We start from the raw sequence: 21,082 nt of genomic DNA, 5'->3' as shown, positions 1-21,082 counted from the left end.
AACAACTCTGAAATGTAGCCCCATACATAGGGCTTGTTTGTGCCAACTTCATTCCTATTGGTAAGTGCTTAGTCATGTGACTCGACCTGCTGATTTCCTTTTGCTCCACAGTGGAGGTCATGTATATCCAGGAACATGTGGAGCCTGCAGGGGTAGGAAATAGAGCTAGTTGGAAAATTAGGAATTTTTTTTTACCCAGTGAAAAATTATTATTTTTGGAGGATTGAAAGTATTTTGATTCAGAAATGCAGCTGCGGTGCCTCATAAGTAAGGGCTCTGTGTTTTTCTTTTAAAGAAAAGTTGTAACAGTGTTAATGTTAGTGTATTACATTTTATGGCATTTATATGGAATGCATTTTACATGTAAAGTTATTCAAAGTCAAGGGTGGAATACATTTTGATTAATGTTATTTGTAAAATTCATTTCTTTTAAACAGACTAGTTAAGGTCATTTTTTGTAGACATTTTCCTTTAAAAAGAGTTGAAAGATCATGATTTGGGGGCACTTTCTTGATTCCCATGCTGTCTGTGAAATTGTGATTTGCACAGGACTGTACTCACGAGACCTGTAGTTTGAATAACTCATCTCCCCACCTCCTTCTGTAGGCACGGCTTCCTGGTCAGACCATCTCTTCCATGAATGTACCACCATCTCCCCACTTGGTGAGAGGAGGCCATGCATCACAATAGTCACATGGCCACAGTGTATCATGCGTTATGCAATATGGCTGGAGAGCCTGACCAAGAGAGGAAAATGGAAGAATGAGGCACCTGAACTAGAACTCTATGGAGGCAGTGCAGTGGCACTTCAGAATGAAAACCCGTTTTAGTTTTGACCCCCAAAATACTTTGGCTTTTGGGCATGTGGGTTATCAATGAAAATCATTTTTTTGTGTGCAGAAAGCTGACACTTTTTTTTTTTGCAAAAAAACCTTCAATACTTCCCCATCATTAGTTGAAAACCTAAGTTTCTGCAAAAACCAAAAACCAACCAGTTGTGAAATCTTGTTAGTGGATGATTGGTGTGTTGGAGGTCATAGAGGAGGGGAGATTTGAGCACCCTTCTTAATATGCTCTAACAACATTAGGCGGGAAGCTACCGGGGACTTTTCCTAGAGAGGGGTGGAATGGGAAGTGTTGGGGAGAATTGCCAAAAAAATAATTTGTGGGTGTCAAGGTCATCAGGGAGCAACCCATTTCCTCCACAATGGAGGTCAAAATCTTGGCGCCTCTTCTATGTTTGCCATGTTCTTTATCCTGCATATAAAAGGGAGCTAATGGAGGGATCTTGAGACCCCCATGTGCAGAGTGCTTGGCTTAAGGACATGAGTCACAAAGGGCTCAAGGAGGTTCCTTACATCCATAGTCTGACCATCTGAATCGTGTTAAAAATCAGTTGATGTAAGCTGTGTTTAAAGAGAGTAGAGCTATACAGTAGTTCCATATTCAATTTGACCAGTTGCAAATGCAAAGTGTGTGTGTGACGGGGCGGCCCCGCCCACGGCGGAGAGCCCCGCCCCAGCCGCCCTGTACAGCGGGAGGCGGAGCGCCCCCCGCCGCTGCCCGCGGTGTTCGGCGGCGGCGAGGAACGCGTTGGCCTCCGACGCACCGGAGGACGTCATCCGGGCGCGCCGGAGCCCAGGCCCCGTTGCCCCGGCAACGGGCAGACGCCCCGGCGGGAGGGGCGGGGACGGCGCAGGACGCCGGGGCCGCGCCCCCGGCGCCAACTTTAAAATGGGACCGCGGCCCCAAGGGAAAGGGGGGCAGCCGACCGCGGGCGGAGGACAGCGCCGGGAAGAGCGGCGCAGAGCAGCGCAGCGCAGCTCCGCACCCCATCGCACAGCCCCACACCGGCCAGGGGAGCAACGCCGAGGCAGCGGACCACCCCAGGCTCACGGGTACCCCGGACCGCGGCGAATTGGTGAGCTCGGGAGCTCGAGGGGAAGGAAGCAGCCCAGGGCAGAGTCAGGGATGACTGGTGGGCTGGCGAGTTAAGGGGTCGTACCCCGTCAGCCGGGTTCGGGTCACTTGGACCAGAACCCTTAGGGCCCTGGGCTGGGGCCCGTGAGAGTGGGCGGGCCCGGGCCCCCCTTCCCCTCCTGCGTTGTTGCGGGGGGGAAACCGAAGACGAAAGCGCGAAAAAGACTAGCTGAGGGAGCTCGAGACTCGGGGACCATAGCGAGCCCTCTGGGCAAACGCCGCGGGGCGGCGTGGGGGGCGTCACAGTGTGTGTGTGTTATCTGCTGTATATTTGAAAGAGTTTGTTTGCCTGTAGAGTGAGCACATAAGTCTGTCTGTCCATCTGTTCCTTCATTTATTCAAGAACTCCTCTTAAATGGTAAGATCTAGGACCATCAAATTTGGTAGGCAGCTTCTTCTTATTATAACTTAAAGTGAGGTAAGAATTTAGTTGTGCAGGGACATGGGCCTGAAACTCCCCCACCCCAATGCATACAAGGACACGTAAAAAGAACTCCTTCCAAACAGTAAGAGCTAGGACTGGCAAATATGCCATCCTCTTATCATAACTTAAAGCAAGGTAAGGGTTTGGTGATGCAGGGTGGGAAAGGGTGGAGGAGGCTGAAGCCAGGGGGAGAGGACAACTCTAGTATGGTAGCTGTCCAGGGGAGGGAGGACAACCCCAGCCCTCTGTCACTGCATTTGGCAATTCATAAAACTGTACAGAAGAGAGGCAGAATCTTCAGACAGGCGAAACTCCCCCTCACGCAGGCATTCTGTAATGAGAGTGGGGGACGGCTGCAGCTCCCTTTCTGGTTCATATGGGAACATTGCTGGCTGTTCTCCTTCCTCCGGGAGTGAGGGAAGAGTGCACGGTTTGCTATGTTTCTCACTCTGGCTGGGGAGCACAGAGGGTAGATGAATCTGGATCTGCCACAGCCGGGGAACATGCACCCCTCTCCCAGCTGTGCCTGCTGGAGCTGCAGCGGCCATGGAGAGACGCTTCTTACCTGGCCCCAAGCTGCTGTGGTGAGAGAGGGATGGGGTAGTCCTCCCTTCCGGGGCAGCCTGCATACTGAACCCCTCCTCCCCAACCTCAACCCAGAGCAACGATTTAAATGAATAAAAACAAAAATTAATTGAGTTAAGGACCCAAGCAACAGTGGGTAAAACATCTGAACTTTTTAGCTTCAGTGAAGCTTCATTAACCTAGCTATCATGCTGCTGCGGTGCAGACTTTTGTCAAGTTTAGCAGACTAAATATTTGAGTCTACTTGTTGAGTGTCTTATTCAATATTCTCTTCCCTTCATCATGACCTGAACCACGTATACACTGCAGATGAGTATATTAGCAACAGATGTCACAAACTGCCTGTGGCTAAGTCTAGCTAGAGTTTGTATTTAAAGAGTTTTTTTTTTTTAAATAAAGAAGAAAGTTAAAATGGGGAGAAAATCCTCAAAGAAAGCTGTTCAATTGCATCATGTTATGGTCCATTTATGGTACCTCCAAGTAGCTTCTTTTCTCCTGGGCAATTTACAGTTCATACACTACACATCCATACACTTTGAAAACACACAAAATCTATTCTGTTCTCTAGACCAGTGTTTCTCAACCTTTTTTTTGCTCATGGCCCCCTTCTGAGCCTCGTTTACCTTTGTGGCCCCCCTCATAGCCGCTGTTAGTTGGGGAAAAAAAGGTACATAATTTACCTAATGTTCCGTTTTTTCCATGTGGCCCCCTAGAGGTAGGGCATGGCCCCTGGGGAGCCATATAGCCCACGGTTAAGAACCACTGCTCTAGACAATGTGAAATGAGTTTGATGCTCTATGTTTAGTTGTTAGTGGACAAATGTCCATATCACAAACTCTTGCTCTGCAACTTGCATTCATAGCCAGCACTCTCAGCAGAGAGCCTCAAATACATATGTAGCGCCCCCTCTCCACCTGGTTACCTTCTTTTAAAGCCAATCTCCTTTCAGGTTCGGATGGATAGGTCTGGGTTCTTCTGGATCCCGCCACCTACTCAATTTTATTCTTTCTGATTGATGTACTTGGCGGTGCCTCCACCCCCCTCACTCCTTCCTAGCAGGGTCACCAGGCCAGCTTGGGAGGAAAATTCTAGCCCAGGATAATCCCCACGTATTTGCCAGATAGTTGGAGACTCCCAGAAAATAACACAAACACATATACTATAATAAACACAATTATATTAAACAAGAGACAAATATAACAGAATAGGGTAAAACACTATTTTTAGGGTCACCAGTGCCCAGCAACTGTGAGGTTAGTGTCCCATTGGTACGCGTACTTTGTTGGGGCCCTTGATGACTGTTGACCACACAATCCTTCTCTGCAGTGGTTTAGCAGTGGAGCTGACTAGGTCCAGTACAGCCCAAAGGACTCACAAATGGGAGAAGGCAGTAAATCCCTCCACAGTTTAATATGCTGCAGGTAATAAAATCCCCAAACAAATTCCCTGCCTGACTAACTAAAAACTGGTGCACTCACACACTCCATGAATGAGCCTCAGGTTGAGAGATGACTCAGTCTCTGCAAAGGGCTGCTCTCTTCTCACAGGGGTCCTCTTCAAGCAGGAACCAGGCTGCTTCGGTCCCAGAATTTCCCCTCACCGCGAAGGGGTGCAGGGCTCAAGATGCAGACCACACAACTGCACCAAAATTCAAAACTATAGCCTCCCAGCCCAGCATGCAGACCCACACAGCAGGCAGCAGCCCTGAACTTGCTGCTAGAGCCCAGCTGACCATGCGGTGACTCTTCTCACCCAGGGAGCTGGAGAGCCAACTCAGCCTGGCTGGGGAAGCCTCCCAGCAAACTCCACAACTAGGAATCAACAGGGGAGACATAAACCCAGCTGAGGAATCCTGCCTTCAGGTCCCTAGAGGCTAGTTCTCAGGGGGAACCCTGCATGCAGGCCTGGGGCTTACTAGCTCCCACACACTCAGTCCTCCCCTTTTCCTGGCTGGCTCCAGACTCCCCTCAACAATGGTCTCTCCTTCCCCCTGGGAGGGGCATCTCACTCCCCATGGGTTGCTGGGCAGACTCTGGCCCTGGTAGGGAGGGGGAGCCAAGGCAAACTCAGAGCCTCTCCCTGAGCTGCCAGCAGACAAAGCCCCGGGAATCCAAGCAATCGCCTTGGGGGTTACACATACATACCCCAAGTGTGCTTGATTGATGTGTCTGGGAAGGGGTGAGGGGGAGATAAGGCTAGCCAAGTGCTCCTTCAGCCCCTCCCCCCCAACTCCTCACTTCAAAAGCATGTATCAGAACCCACCACGTGTGTTCTGCAATGGCTGGCTGACCGGGTCAGCAGGGATTAATGATACTGCTGGTGATACGCTTAGTCTCTCCCTGTCGTGACTGGGGAAGCCTGACCTGACTTCCTTACCTCTATTTTCTCTATGAAGACCCTATGGGAAATGGCTCTGATGTTGGTGGAAGTGGGGATTGGTCCTGCCTTTGTCAGGGAGCTGGACGTGATGCCCTTGTGAGGTCTCTTCCAGCTCTATGATTCTATGAGGTGAAATGTAACAGTGGTTACAACTCTTACGCTGGCTACAAATGCACAGCACAGTGACAGCCCATGTAAAGCACGTTCCCAGCCCGAATGAATGAAAGGCATGTGCGTCGCTGCCAAAGCCGGATACCCCCCAACTTGCTGCTAGGAATAATAGCCAGAGTGCGCAGATGCACTTTCAGCGCTGGGGAGGGGGTTGCGCTCCCAGTTCTCATCAACAATCACAGGAGCTATGCGGGTAGCTCCCCCAGCCTGCTTTGGAGAATGGACTCCCACCAGGAGTCTGCCTAGCACAGCCGGCAGTGATGTTCCTCCTGAAGTAGACTAAAATGTCATGGTTTGTAAATCAAAGCCCCTGCTAGGCTCTGTAGGGTTTCACAGTCATGCCTCCGTAGATATCATGTGAAAGTCTTTGATTCCTAATGTCAGGAATAAACTGACTTCACAATAAACTATATGCTTCAGATACAAGGGAGACTTCCTTTCTCTTTTAGCCACAGTCTAGTTGCACTCTAAGCAGGAGCGGCCCGAGGTTGGCTGTGGCAGCTGGAGCCCCAGGTGGAAGGCATGATCAGCGCCCCCGCCTGCATGGCTGCCAATGGCCGTGACATCATCATATGTAAATAAGGCGTGGCGATGAATATCGCCATGCCTCATTTGCATACTTAATGAGATGCCATTTTTGCACAAGGGCCTGAAAATAAGCGGCGCAATGGCTCTTGCACAAAAACCTCCTCTTGTGCAAGAAGGAGCAGTGTAGACTGCTCCTTCTTGAGCAAAAGCCCCTTGCGCAAAAATGGTGGCTCATTAAGTATGCAAATGAGGTGGAGCGATATTCATCGCTGCACCTCATTTGCATATGTTCTTGCACAAGAGAATGCAATGTAGATGTTGCCCTTGTGTTTACACATCCAGTCATTCTGTTGCTGGCAGGTGTTCATGGAGTAAAACGTACCTTCGGGGCTACACTGTTTATTATACTCATCACCTCTGAAATGCAGATGTTCAAAAGGATGATATTAGTATACATACACTCACATCTTCAAAACATGTTATAATCATTAACCCTCCCAAGGGTCTGTTTTGTAAGTTTTATTATATCCATTTCAGAGATGGGGACATGGAGGCAGAGAGATTAATGCGCTGAACTAACAAAGCACTTAATCACATGCTTAACTTTAAGCAAGAAAGCAATTCTGCTGTCCTCAGTGGGACTTGTTATATATTGAAACTTTAAATACGCATCCATGCTCCCTTCACTTGGGTTAGGGTCTAACACTCGGATTGATTTCAGTGGATGCTAGATATCTAAATTTCTTTGAAGATTTTGTCCTAAAGATTTATCTAGTATGCCCAAGAATTAGTGTCAGAACAAGGATTAGAACTCAGGAGATCCTAGGTTCCATGCCTGTGCTCAGACCATGGAAAGCCAGGGCAAACACAAAGAAAGAAAAAACTGCAATTCATTCCAGGATGGGTTTGTCACTATCATTTTCTATGAAGTTGCAGTGGCTGAGAAATGAAATGATCCTTGTGACCAACTGTATAAATTCTTATGAGTTTCTGAATAGGAGAATTTGTAGAGAGAAAATGGGTGAAGTCATATAGCTAGAGGCAGTTCATACAGTGGATGACTCCATCTCTTATCAGCTCCAATGACTTGGGAATAGGGCATTGGATTCTGAAGAGGTATCTTTAAGTTCACTGCAAATTTCCTGCCTTTTGTCGTTTCAAGTCAGGAGTCAGAAGGTAATTTCAGTTTGTAGTTAATTTCCTTTTCTTGGTGTGGACATGTGTGTGAGTTGAACCAGAGCCACCATGGTACATTATGTAAATACCTCTTATATTATTTACCAACTATCTCTTGTGGTTCCTTTACCAATGTCGACTGTAGTGTACAAATATGTATTTAAAATATTTGTGGTGTAAAATTTTATCTCATAATATATGTAAGTTAGATTCAAAATATTTCTGAGCTACATTCTCATTTGCATTAAAGTGCCTTTATGCTTATCATGGAAACATAAATAGGAACATAAATTGAACATATCTTTTTCTCTCCCTTTCATACTGATTTATGCTTCTAGATAGACATAAAGAGGCCTCAGTATAAATGTGAATCTCACCCTATGTATTTAACTTACATTTAATGGAGCAACGATTACATATGAATATAGCTGACTATTACGAAAATGTTTTTGAACTTGAATTGTTAATATCTAGTTAAAACACAAGTATGTATGTATGAAAGGAAAATATCAATTGGGGTTTAATTCTATTCAATACCTTATTAAAACTGAATGAAAATCTTATCTAAGATGCTAATTTAAATTGAGACAAATTGTTTTTAGAAAACTACTTTTAGACATTGCATAGTTTATCTGTTTTACTTTTTCTTTTAAAAGCTATGTAACTATTTTTTTTTTTTACTCCTCATTTTTTGAGGAGTAACATTAGTTCGGACTAAGGGCTTTAGTCCGAACTAACGCGTCACGGCGCGCACTTCCTGGTTCGAATCAGCTGTGATTCGAACTAGCGCGCCGGCGAGATCATGTTAATGGAGCGCGGGATATTTAAATCCCCGCTTCATTAACTACTTTGATTGTCTCCATTTGCATCCCTAGTTCGAACTAGGGATGCAGTGTAGACATACCCAGGGTGAGGGGAAGGGACAGGGAGGACAGAGGTTCGTGGTTTCCCATAGGCCAGATTTACTTTGCTGGGGTTCTGGAGCTAGTGAATTTTATGGACCACTTCAGGCTCTGGGGTAGGGACAAAAATCATAGATTCCTAGAACTGGAAGGGACCTTGATAGATCATCAACTCCAGTCCCCTGCCTTCACAGCAGGACCAAGCACTGTCTAGATCATCCCTGACAGATGTCTTTCTAACCTGCTCTTAAATATCTGCAGGGATAGAGATTCTACAACCCCCCTAGGCAATTTATTTCAGTGTTTAACCACCCTGACAAGCAGGAAGTTTTTCCTAATGTCCAACCTAAACCTTCCTTGCTGCAGTTTAAGCCCCTTGCTTCTTGTCTTATCCTCAGAGGCCAAGGAGAACATTTTTTCTCCCTCCTCCTTCTAACATCCTTTTAGATACTTGAAAACCATTATCATGGCTCCCCTCTCACTCTTCTCTTTTCCAAACTAAACAAGCTCCGTTCTTTCCATCTTCCCTCATGTTTTCTAGTCCTTTAATCACTTTTGTTCTTCTCTGGACCGTCTCCAGTTTCTCCACATCTTTCTTGAAATGCGGTGCCCAGAACTGGACACAATACTCCAACTGAGGCCTAATCAGCGCAGAGTAGAGCGGAAGAATGACTTCTCCTGTCTCGCTGACAACACACCTGTTCATGAGGGCTGTGTCTACACTGGGCCACTTATTCCGGAAAAGCAGCCACTTTTCCAGAATAAGCCGTGAGCTGTCTACACTAGCCCCTTGAATTTCTGGAAAAGCAGTGACGATTTACTGTAAGAAATCAGCTGCTTTTCCGGAAAAACTATGCTGCTCCCGCTCGGGCAAAAGTCCTTTTTCCAGAAAACTGTTCCGGAAAAGGGCCAGTGTAGACAGCACAGTAGTCTTTTCCGGAAAAAAGCCCTGATCGTGAAAATGACGATCGGGGCTTTTTTCCGGAAAAGCGCGTCTACATTGGCCACGGACACTTTTCCGGAAAAAGGGCTTTTCCGGAAAAGCATCCTGCCAATGTAGACGCTCTTTTTCTGGAAATACTTATAATGGAAAACTTTCTGCTTTAAGCATTTCCGGAAAAAGGTGCCAGTGTAGACACAGCCGAGAAGTTCAGTGTGTGAAACGGCTGCCAGTGAGTGGGATAGGGGTGGGGTGCAGAATCTGGGAGAGAGATGGGGTGCAGAAGGGGGAGAGGTTGTGAGGTCTGGGTGGGGAGGTAGAGTGCAGAAGCAGGCTGAGAGTAGGGTGTCTGGCCAGTTGGAGGGAACAGGAGCAAGGGAGTGTTCAGTGTCTGGCCAGTAGGGAGGGTGTCGAAGCAAGCTGGGGGTGCGGAGTCTTGGCAAGGGGGTGGAGAGTGAGTGACGGGGATTGGGGTGTGGAGGTGTGGGCATGAGGGGAGACGCTTACCTGACTTCATGCCCCCTTGCAGTGGGGAAAGTGTCACACATCACTTCGCTGCCATGCCCAGGGAGGGGCAAGGAGCTCAGCCCCCCCACTCAGCGGGAAGTCCATGCAGTCACGAAGCTGCAGCACCAGCTCTGGCTTCCTGCTCAGAGGGAGGGTGTGTGTGTGTGTGTGTGTGTGTGTGTGTGTGTGTGTGATATGACCTTTCCCGACAGACCCAGCTTGTGGACGAGAGCAGCGTGAGCGGCTCCATGTCCTGCTCTTCCCCCAGTGGGATAGAGAGGGGTGGAGAGAGAAAGTGCACGGGGCAAACCTGCTAAGCCTGAATGTGCCCCGCCTTCCTGCACCCCAGCTGGGATCAATGCAACCCTCCTGGGGCTGAAGCAGTAGTTCCAAGGCCCTGAGGTCCAGGAGCAGCCCAGCCAGGTTTTGCCTCAGACCCAGCTGCTTCCCCTGCCAGGAGCAGCAGTGGCAGCCGCTGTAACAAGTGGCCAGCTGGAGATGGAGGAGGAGGTGGCATGGCTGGACTGGAGCACCCCATGGCAGAGGGAGTCCTGCAGAGAAGGGAGAGGGGTGCGTGGAGTGTGGTGATAGGGTAGCCGCAGGGAGTGGTGGGGCCTGCTGGGACTCGAAAAATGCTACAGACTCTGGAAAGTACATACCACCGGAAGCCCCACTGGCAAAGCACCCAGAGCACCTACATTCCGTGTGTGTGTTGGTGGGGGGGGGGGGGATAGGGAAGCCGTTGCTATTGCGCCACACTAGCATGAGCCTGTCCTGGCTGGGGGAAGGGAAATGGCACGGAGCCGGGTGTGGGGGGCCTAATGTTCCCCACACGCCAGATCAGGCAGGGAGGCTTGTGTGCCAGTAAAAATCTTCTTGCATGCCACTTATGGCACGTGTGCCGTAGGCTGCCGACCCCTGATCTCTTTCTAACATGTTCTTAAAAATCTCCAGTGATGGAGATTCCACAACCTCCTTTGGCAATTTATCCCAGTGTTTAACCACCCTGACAACTAGGAAGTTTTTCCTAATGGGTAACCTAAACCTCCCTTGCTGCAATTTAATCTTATTGCTTCTTGTCCTATCATCAGGGGTTAAGGAAAATAATTTTTCAACCTTTGAGATATCTGAAAGCCGCTATCATGTCTCCTCTTAATCTTCTCTTTTCCAGACTAAACAATCCCAATTCTTTCAATCTTTCCTCATAGGTCATGTTTTCTAGACCTTTAATCACTTTTATTGCTCTTTGGACCTGCTCCAATTTATCCACATCTTTCCTGAAATATGGAGCTCAGAACTGGACACAATACCCCAGCTGGGGTCTAATCAGAGTAGAGTAGAGTAGAGAATTTTTGCAGCCAGGTGATAAGCCCCAGAATGAACAGTTTATAATGGAAATGCTTATATAACTTTAATTTTAGTGGCATTAGCAGGCTGTGCTATCATACACAATATACTATTTGAAGAAATAAAAGTTTTTTTTCAAAGCTTTCAGTAGGTTTGAGTTGTTATTTCATTCATTGATTTTGTAAAAGACAACAATCTCCTTGGTACTTGATATAAGTTAAAAACAAAGAAAACATAGTTTTAAAAATGAAAGGCCAGATTCTGGTCCGACTGATCTTGCATGAGTGTAAGTTGGTAAGAACTCAGTTGCCTTCCATGAACTTACTCAGGATTTACACTCTTGTAATCAGGCTCAGAATCAATATATTCTGATGCAAATATAATTCAGATGCCAATCAAGAACTTGACCAAACAGAAGCTATACAGGGAATTCTCATGATTTGCAGAAATCTAGGTACTGGGGCACTTTCAAGGAGGCGGGGAATGTGTGTCTTGGAGTGTTTGACACCAAATGCCCCCAGCAAGAAGTGACTTGCCAAGACTCTCTTGATTACAGTGGGTATGAGGGAGAGAGGTAATCTATCAGATAAATACATCCTAGACTATTTGGAGCCTTTGCCCTCAGCTCAGCAAAGATATAAACAAGTGCTTAAGAATATCTGTATTCAGTGAATCACTTAAGCGTGTGTTTATGTGATTTGCTGAATGGGGATGGACCAATGAATTTGGGAGCTTTATACAGTGATAGATATGTTAAGCAGCAAGATCATTGTCTTGTTTTAATGGTTAAGCAATTAGCTAATGATGTCACTGATTCTGCCTTTTAGTTTGAATGCCATGTAGCTCAAAACTAACCACCTGATCAGAATTTCTTGGTTCTGTAAGTCTCAGGGTACGTCTACACTACAGCGCTAGTTCGAACTAACTTAGTTCGAATTAGTTAATTCGAACTAAGCTAGTTCGAACTAGCGCATCTAGAACTAAAAACTAGTTCGAACTAGCGTTTTGCTAGTTCGAACTAGCGCGTCCACACTGATTGGACGCAGGGGGGCATTTAAGGGCAGCTGAAACCGGTTCTGGCAGGGCATCAGGTCAGCAGTTGCTTTGTGTGGCTGCTGTCTGAGGCTATCTGAGGCTCGTGCTTAAAGGGACCCCCCCTGGACAGCCGGTTCTCAGCTTTTCCTGCTTGCTTGCCAACCTCGCCGAGGGACAGCAAAGCGTCGGTCTCTGTGCCCGTCTGTGTCGGTGCTTCCCTTCGGGGAGGACCGCCGCAGGTGGCAACATGGAGCCACGGCTCGCCCTGCACCTTCTGGTGCACGTTCTGGACTTGCTACTGCAAGCCTGCCAGCAATGGCTCGAGGCTGCCTGGCACCACCTGGGGAACGTCAGCCCCCTGCCTCTCCGCCTGGCCGCCCTGGGGGCCGTGGAGGAGCCGCGGCGGCGCCCCGGCACCGGCGTGCCCCGCCGCATCTGGCGTCTGGACACCAGCAGCGACTGGTGGGACCGCATCGTCCTGGAGCGCTGGGACGACCAACAGTGGACCCAGAACTTTAGGATGAGGAGGGACACCTTCCTGGAGCTCTGCGAGTGGCTCGCCCCTGCCCTGCAAAGAAGGGACACTCGCATGAGGCCCGCCATCCCCCTCCAGAAGCGGGTGGCCATCGCCCTCTGGAAGCTCTCCACGCCGGACAGCTACCGATCCGTCGGGAACCAGTTCGGCGTGGGGAGATCCACTGTCGGAGCAGTGCTCATGCAGGTACGGCGCTCGTCAGCCACCGAGCCGTGGGGGAGGGGAGCTGCGAGGAGGGGATGGGCCGCCCCAGGGACAAAGGGGGGGGGCGGAAGGAGGCGAAGGCGCCCCGCACCGGAGGGGTCGGGCTGTCCCGGCCGTACTACACGCCGCCAGGGGGGTTGCTTCCGGGAGTGGGGCGCGGGGCACTGCCAGGGCATGAATGCTCCCAGCCACCCGGGCGCCCCACTGATTGACGCTTTGCTGTGTCTCTCTCCGCAGGTGGTCAAGGCCATCAACCGGGTGCTGCTCCGCAGGGTGGTCCGCCTCGCCGACCCGGATGCCGTCATCCGGGGATTCGGCGCCCTCGGCTTCCCCAACTGCGGGGGGGCCATCGACGGGACGCACATCCCCATCCGTGCCCCGGAACACCAGGCGTCCCGGTACGTGAACCGCAAGGGGTACTTCTCCGTCATCCTGCAGGCCGTGTGTGACCACCGGGGACAGTTCACGGACATAAATGTGGGCTGGTCCGGCAAAGCACACGACGCCCGGGTGTACCGGAACTCCTCCGTGTGCCAGCGGCTGCAGGACGGGACCTTCTTCCCCGACCGCCACATCAGGGTCGGGGACGTGGACATGCCCGTCTGCCTGGTGGGGGATGCCGCCTACCCACTGCAGCCCTGGCTCATGAAGCCCTACACGGGGCACCTCAATCCCTCCCGCCAGGCCTTCAATAACAGGCTGAGCAGGGCCCGCATCGTGGTGGAGGGGGCCTTCGGGCGACTGAAAGCCCGCTTTCGATGCCTCCTCACCCGTCTGGACCTGGCCGAGCACAACATCCCTCCCGTGGTGGCGGCATGTTGTGTGCTCCACAATTTGTGTGAGCGGAAGGGGGAGGCTTTCTTGCCAGCCTGGATGGCTGAGGTTGACCGCATGGCTGGACACTACGGTCAGCCCCGCACCGCCGCCGTCCGGGAAGCCCAGCGGGGGGCCATCCGGATCCGGGAAGCCCTGCGGGAGAGCTTCCAGGTGGAGGAGGAGGAGGACTGACCTCTCCCTGCATGCCCCACCGGGGCCTTCTTCCACCCTACCCCCCCCCCTTCCCCTTTCCCCTCCCTATCTACTGTACAATAAAGACACCTGTTTTTCAAACAAAAACGTCTGTTTATTTCAGAGAACTGGGGTGAGGGAGGGAGGAATGAAGGTGGGAGAAGGGAGGGGGAAACCTGGGACGAGGGAGCTGGAAGGGGAGGGGAGGGAAGGGAGGAAGGGAAAGGAAAGCTCAGGGGTGGGAGTCTGGGTGCCTCTCCCGTCTCGCCACACTGCGGGTCCGGGGGCGTCGGTGGGGAATGGTTGTGGGGGGGGGGGGCAGAGAGGACAGGGGGTGTGGAGGAAGCAGGAGCGGAAGCAGGAGCGGAAGCAGGAGGAACAGGAGGAGCAGGGGGAGCAAGAGGGGGAGCAAGAGGGGGAGCAGGGGGAGCAAGAGGGGGAGCAAGAGGGGGAGCAGGGGGAGGAGGAAATGGAAAGCGGTCTAGCAGGCTCTGGAGGTGGCCTCGCAGGGCACGGCCCTGCTCCTCCAGGGCCTCCAGACTCCTCTGACGCAGCCTGAGGTCCTCCTGGACCCAGTGGTCCTGGAGACGGAGCTGTCGGTCCAGGAACCGGAGATGCCGCCTCTGGTAGTCCTCCTGGTTCCTGGCTGTCCTGCTTGCCCGGGCGCGGGCGGCTGCTGCAGGCGGTGTGGTGCGCCCTGCAGTCCCCGGTGCTGCAGCTGTGGTGCAAGAAGACCAGCGGTCAATTACCCCAGGGGCCCAGGTGTGTGAAACCCAGCTCCCCTCTGCAAGGCCAGGGCCCCTGCAAGATCCCCAGCTGCTGCTCCGTAGTGGGCAAGGCCCAGGCGCACGGTCCCGGGGCTCCCTCTCGCCCCAGCCCCCCGTACACATAAGGGGAACACGAGGGTACTCACAGGTGGACGCCTCCCCGGCCTCTGATGATGCAGGCGAGCGGCTCTGTGGGGTGCCTCGGGGGTCCCGGGTCCTGGGAAGGCTGGCGGCAGGCTCATGGCTCTCAGAGCCCTCTTCCTCCTCCTCGGTGTCCAGGAGCGGTCCCTCTGCCCCGGGGTCAATCACGTCCCGGGGGGCAGGGACGGCATGAGGCCCCAGGATGCGGTCCAGGGCATGGAAGTGGGGGCAGGCCTCCGGGTCAGCCTCTGGCAGGCAGGCCCGGGAGTAGGACTGCCGCAAGTCTTTTATCTTGCAGCGCACCTGCTCCCGGCTGCGCTGGTGGCCCCTGGCGGCCAGGCTGGCAGCCATGCGTCCATAGACGGCCGCGTTCCGTTGGCTAGTGCGGAGATCGTGGACATTTGAGGCTTCCCCCCAAACCTCGATGAGGTCCACGATCTCCGCACTTGACCAGGCGGGCGCCCGCCTTTTGCGCCCCCGGGCAGGCTCCCGGGAGCCGCCAGGCTGGTCGTGGGGAGCAGTGGAGGGCTGGGAGCCCTCGGATGGCTGGCTCATCCTGTGGCAGGTGCAGGCTGTGCAGGCACGGGTGCTGGCAGCCTTGCAACTGGCACAAAGTGAGTAGCCAGCCCGTGGCCCTTTAAGGGCTCCGGGGCCGGGAGGGGGGCAATAGAGTTTCCCTGGTGTTGGCCAGAGTGGCCACCAGGGAAACCTGGGAAGCCTTAGCCTCCCACTAGTTCGAACTAAAGGGCTACACAGCCCTTAGTTCGAACTAGCTAGTTCGAACTAGGCGTTAGTCCTCGTAAAATGAGGTTTACCTAGTTCGAACTAAGCGCTCCGTTAGTTCGAATTAAGTTCGAACTAACGGAGCGCTAGTGTAGCGCATAGGAAAGTTAGTTCGAACTAACGTCTGTTAGTTCGAACTAACTTTCTAGTGTAGACATACCCTCCGAGGGGTAGCCATGTTAGTCTGTTGCTGAAAAAAACTAAAAAACAAATTGTCTCTAAGGGTGCTGCAGAACTGTTTCTGCTTCTGTAAGACTTCCCTGAGCATGGGTGGGCAAAAGGGCTTCTGCAGGCCAGATGTGGCCTGTCACATGTGTGGATCCGGCCCGCGGAGGCCCTGCTGCTCCACCGCCCCCACGCCAATTAGGGCCTGGGGGCAGAGGAGCGCCCGAAGTCTTCTCTGCTCTGCCCCCGTCCTGGGAGCAGTGCACGGCGCTTCAAAGTGGGGGCAGAGCGGAGAAGGCTTTGCACGCTCCCCCACCCCCAAGCCTTAATTGGTCTGAGGGTGGGGGAGTGCGCAAAGCCTCCTCCTGCCCTGCCAGGAGCACATGGCAAGTTGAATCACCACGCGCTGCTCGCAGGTTGGAGTAGGGAGGAGGGAGAGTGGAGGAGGATTCGGGCACTCCCCCACCCCAGGCCAATGAGGGCCTTGGGAGCGGGGGAGTTGCGTGAAGCTTCCTTCACCCTGCCCTGGCCATGCAAGGAAGGAGCCTGCGGCACTTCAAAGTGCCATGTGCTCCAAACAGGGTGGGAGGAGGCTTCCCATGCTTCCCTGCCTCCAGGAACTGATTGGCCTGGGGGTGGGGGAGCGTGCCAAGCCTCTTCGAGGGCATGGGTGCCTAGTGGGAAGAGGGAGCCCCGCCCCTTCCTGGTTAGGCCCATCCCTTCCCAGTTAGGCCCCACCCCTTCCTGTTTAGGCCCGCCCCTTCCTGTTTAGGCCAACTTGTCCTAGAGCCAAGCACCAGGTTGTCTTCAGATTTTAAATATAGTCCCCAATCCTGCAAAATCTAAAACTCAAGTCTAACTTTACAGACACTAAGTCTTTGCAAGACTGGGGCCTTAGATCTCCAATGCACTTTTTTATATGAATTATGTCTCAAGACGTACAAGCAAAAAAGGGTGGGTTACATTTAATCAAGGATTGAATTTGACTTTAACTTCAAAAATGAAGCCTGAAATTGGTTCTTCACTGGCACATGTATATGTGAGCAAAGCTTCCTTTAAAGACTGCTTTCTCATTTGTGGCTGACCATGTCAAGTTTCCTAAATTTCATGGAGTGTATAATGAACAATTCTCTCCCTTTCAATCATATTTACTTTTCAGCAGCAGCTGGCTTTAGTATCACACCTTTTCAACTCTAAGTTGTAGATTTCTTACTGTAATTACCTCCCAACTGTGTTCAGTAACTGATATTAAATGTTAAGTGCAGTTGCACTTAACACAAAGTTGCCCTTGATTTCATGCACCTTGTATCAACATTTTCCTTTTGTTAATGCCAAGTTCCACACAACCAAATGCACTATCAAGGATGAGACCTCACTTTTTCCAGTCAGACATGGAAGTGCTTTTGTGAAATGGTTTTCATTAACAGTCTCTCTCAGCTATTGCCAGAATTAATCTCTTATTCAGTGCTTCAGGGTTTTTGTGTGGAAGGAGTGGAATTTTTTATTTATTTATTTTGCAGTCTTTACCAGGTCTCAGGAGGGGATTTCTATTGTTTTGGTTTCTGCAGAGACAACATCTTAATTGGTTTATGTCTCTGGAATCTTTTCACTGTCTCCTGATCTTCCCTTCTCTGCCTTCTGTATACCTTCTCAATAGGTATATTCTTTTTTTTTGTTAACTGTTGGTCTTCAGGAATCTCAGCAATTCGGAATTATTTGAGGGTTGGCTTTTTTTCACTCTCACTGTTGTAACTTTTTGGAAGACTTTGTAAACTGCAGCAAGGAAGAGATGCCTTATATGTTTTTCGATTGCACCCATACTGTGGCACCACTATATTCATAGAGCTATGGTAATATACAAATTAGCTTGCTATTATTATTGTTTGCATTACTGTAGTGTCTAAGATTCCTGGGCAGGGGCCTTGCTGTGCAAAGTGCTGTACAAACACAGAACAAAAAGACAGTCCTTGTCCCAAGGAGCTTACAGTCTAAGTGTGGAACAAGAGGCAGCAGGTAGATAGACAGATAGGGAAATATGAGGAGCCCATACTGGTCATCATGAGAGGCTGTAGTAGGCATCAGTCTGCTAGTGGAAAAATTCAAGTGATAGAAATTAAAATCTCTGTGTTAATTGTCTTTAAGTTACACCTACCGGCTACGTCTACACTGGCCCCTTCTTCGGAAGAGGCATGCTAATTTCTAACTTTGGAATAGGGAAATCCGCGGGGGATTTAAATATCCCCCGCGGGATTTAAATAAACATGGCCGCCGCTTTTTTTCCGGCTTGGGGAAAAGCCGGAAAACAGCGTCCAGACTGGCGCGATCCTCCGGAATAAAGCCCTTTTCCGGAGGATCTCTTATTCCTACTTTCAAAGTTAGAAATTAGCATGCCTCTTCCGAAGAAGGGGCCAGTGTAGACGTAGCCACCCTGTGCATCCCTTGCAGCTGTGTGTGGGGCATGTGTAGCTTTACTCACCATAGTACAAATCAGGTTGTGCTGGCACTATGGTGTGTCAATACACATGTATCTCACGAGCTGTCTTAGCCTTTCCCTACTGCCTCCCACTAACCAGAGCAGTTTCCTGCTGCCAGAGTCTTTCACTGGGGTGCAGAAAGACTCCAGCTGCAGGGAACAGCTGGACAATTTCCCCACTGCAAGGAGGGACTCTTGCAGCAGTAAGGTGGCAGGACACTTCATAGCTAAAGACAGCCATGTACACAGGGAGGCAGGGTTTGGGCAAGTAGAATTTAGGAGTGTCTTTATTCAGCTAAGCAGTGCCTCACCGTCAACACTGCTGTGGGGGATGAGGTGAATGTACTCTACATTCTGCTGGGTAGATGTGCCCTGACATTGACTCTGAAAGATACACATTCACACTTTAGCAATGTCTTTCATAGCGGGACGTAGAAAATATCAGAGATTTGGTGCGTTTTCGGAACGAGATGTTTCCAGTACCACATGAAGTCATTTTTTACACATGATCACGCCAGATAAGTCTGCAGCCATCGAGGGACTATAAGTAATGTGCTAAGTTTTCTTGGTTTATTTTAATTATTTATTAAAACTGAGTTTCAGTCAAACATTACCATACAACACAGTACATCACTTACTCAGAATCAGGTTAATATTTAAACAGTTTTATGCAAGGGTTGAACATCTCATCAGTAACAACCAAAGTAGGATCTTGAAAAAAAATGTGAGAAACTAAGCGGGAGTGGGAGATGAACACCCCAGTCCTTTCAGAACATCTCACAGAGAAAGCCAGGTTTGAGTCACTTATGAGTAGAATGTGAAGGCAGTGAGACCAGCACCCCAGCAGCAAGATTTCAGTTACTTTCCCCTTCAAATATTTCTCTCTCTCTCTCTCTCTCTGAAGTTTGCTTCTCTCATTTTGGCAGATTTCAGAGCAGGTAACCACAGTGCTGATTCAATCTTCGTCCAACCTTCTTTGCAGGAACCAGATTTCTTTCCTTGTATTCAGCTGCCCCCTGACTACCCCGTCTTACATCCCCACCTCCTCCTTGTGGTCCTGCACATACACAGGTTGGACCTTCTTGGTCCAACACCCTCAGAACCTGACCAGACGCAGATCAGGGATTCTGCTGGACCAGAGGAGATGATTTCTGGTTCCCCTGACACCAGCCCCCTCCAGCCCTGGCCAGCTAGCTTCCACTGCCCTGTCAGCCCCCGCTGCAGCACCCAGCAGCCCTGCCGCCTCCACACACCGGGCTCCTGCTGCAGAGCCTGACTCCTGCTGCCACGCCAGGCAGCCCTGCTAGCTCTGTGTGCTGGACTCCCGCTGCCCTACTATTGCACTTGTTCCCACTGCCCTGCCAGGAAGCCCCACCGACATGCATCAATCTCCTGTTGCCCTGCATACATATGCGGTCTCCTCATCTCAAAAAAGATATACTGGCATTAGGAAAGGTTCAGAGAAGGGCAACTAAAATGATTAGGGGTTTGGAATGGGTCCCATATGAGGAGAGATTAAAGAGACTGGGACTTTTCAGCTTGGAAAAGAGGCGACTAAGGGGGGGGGGATATAAATCGTCTATAAAATCCTGAGTGGTGTGGAGAAAGTGAATAAGGAAAAGTTAGTTACTTGTTTCCATAATATAAGAACTAGGGGCTACCAAATGAAACTAATGGGCAGCAGATTTAAAACAAATAAAAGGAAGTTCTTCACGCAGTGCATAGTCAATCTGTGGAACTCCTTGCCTGAGGAGGTTGTGAATCTTAGGACTATAACAGGGTTTAAAAGAGAACTAGATAGATTCATGGAGGTTAAGTCCATAAATGGCTATTAGCCAAATGGGTAAGGAATAGCATCCCTAGGCTCTGTTTGTCAGAGGGTGGATATGGATGGTAGGAAAGAGATAACTTGATCATTACCTCTTTGATTCACTCCCTCTGGGACACCTGGCATTGGCCACTGTCAGTAGATAGGATACTGGGCTGAATGGACCTTTGGTCTGACCCAGTATGGCCATTCTTATGTTCTTATGTTCAGTCTGCAGGGCTCCCAGGCCCTAGCTCTCCACTGGGACTCTCTGGCCCTGGAACACCCATGGTCCAGAAGGATGTTGCCCGACCAGAGAATCCCAGTTAAGAGAGTTTCAACCTCTGTAAATAAAAGCACTCAGGGCACCAGTAAAATCTCAGACGTTGTGTGTATTCTGTGCTGCTGAGAAATCCATTTCTCAGTCCTGTAGGATGTCTTCCAATAGAGATTTGTCACTTGTAAATTGGATGTTTCTTAAGGGAATATGCCTTTTGAATCTTTCTTTCCACATTCCCCTTAAGCAGAACAAAGAATTTACTGTCCGTTATGATTCTGGATGGAGACACATTCTTGATTCTCCTCGTGCACAGCAATGAATCAAAATTTTTCATAAAATCTTAATATTTATTAGATGTCTCCACTCAGCCTCCAGTTTCCAATTCCTCACTCTGACATATGCCTTTGGGAGAAAGGAACTTATGCAGTGTTGCTACTTTCTGAAGTCTTTAATGATAGTTAATCAATGGATCCTCCTGAAAAAAGTTAAACTCTGGGGTTACTCTGGGTTTTGCGGGATACGGTGCAAATGCAATCTGCAGTTAAGCATGGACAAGAACAATAAATCTTTGTTCTTTTAAAAGAAAAATGAAACAAGTACTTTGCTCGCTGTACCAAACGCACAGGTTCAGAGAACATTCCTTTACAAATGGGTGGGAATTTTGTATTTACTTATGAACATTTCAGAGATTTTATATGATTCATGGGTCAAAGGCCTATTGGACGAATTTATAGCCAGGCCTATGAAGATCTATGATTCACACATGCAAGAACAATTATTGCATTGGATCATGAGTAGGGCCCTATCACATTCACAGTTCATTTTGGTCAATTTCATGGTCATAAACAGCATGATTTCAGCTATTTAAATCTGAACTGTCTTGGTATTGTAATTTGTAGGACTCATGACCTGAGAAAGAGTTGTGAGGGGATGGTCACAAGGTCC

General features: G+C 49.9%; 2 protein-coding genes across 2 annotated transcripts in view; one reads left to right on the top strand and one right to left on the bottom strand.

The window, feature by feature from the left end:
• The window catches only part of EVA1A (eva-1 homolog A, regulator of programmed cell death), a 290,618-nt gene that overhangs the window by 125,751 nt on the left and 143,785 nt on the right, over nucleotides 1–21,082 (top strand). The window lies entirely within an intron of this gene.
• LOC142827518 (uncharacterized) lies at nucleotides 69–15,449 on the bottom strand. Its single transcript, XM_075923122.1, has 2 exons — nucleotides 13,812–15,449; nucleotides 69–144 (listed from the first exon to the last, which is right to left on the bottom strand). Exons 1-2 carry the CDS (start codon nucleotides 15,182–15,184, stop codon nucleotides 69–71), a joined length of 1,449 nt encoding a protein of 482 aa, XP_075779237.1. The 5' UTR covers nucleotides 15,185–15,449.

This window comes from Pelodiscus sinensis, chromosome 3 (genome assembly GCF_049634645.1).
Source record: "Pelodiscus sinensis isolate JC-2024 chromosome 3, ASM4963464v1, whole genome shotgun sequence".
NCBI lineage: Eukaryota > Metazoa > Chordata > Testudines > Trionychidae > Pelodiscus > Pelodiscus sinensis.
The sequence above is the reverse complement of the archived record's forward strand: the minus strand, read 5'-3'. Positions and strand labels throughout refer to the sequence as shown.

What these genes read in the sequence shown, in the direction of transcription:
- LOC142827518 (XM_075923122.1), bottom strand. Translation starts at nt 15,184, where the DNA reads ATGAGCCAGCCATCCGAGGGCTCCCAGCCCTCCACTGCTCCCCACGAC. An exon ending in CGTTTTTGTTTGAAAAACAG is followed by an intron (nt 145 to 13,811) that starts GTGTCTTTATTG and finishes CTACCCCTGCAG; the next exon opens with GCTCCACATGTTCCTGGATA.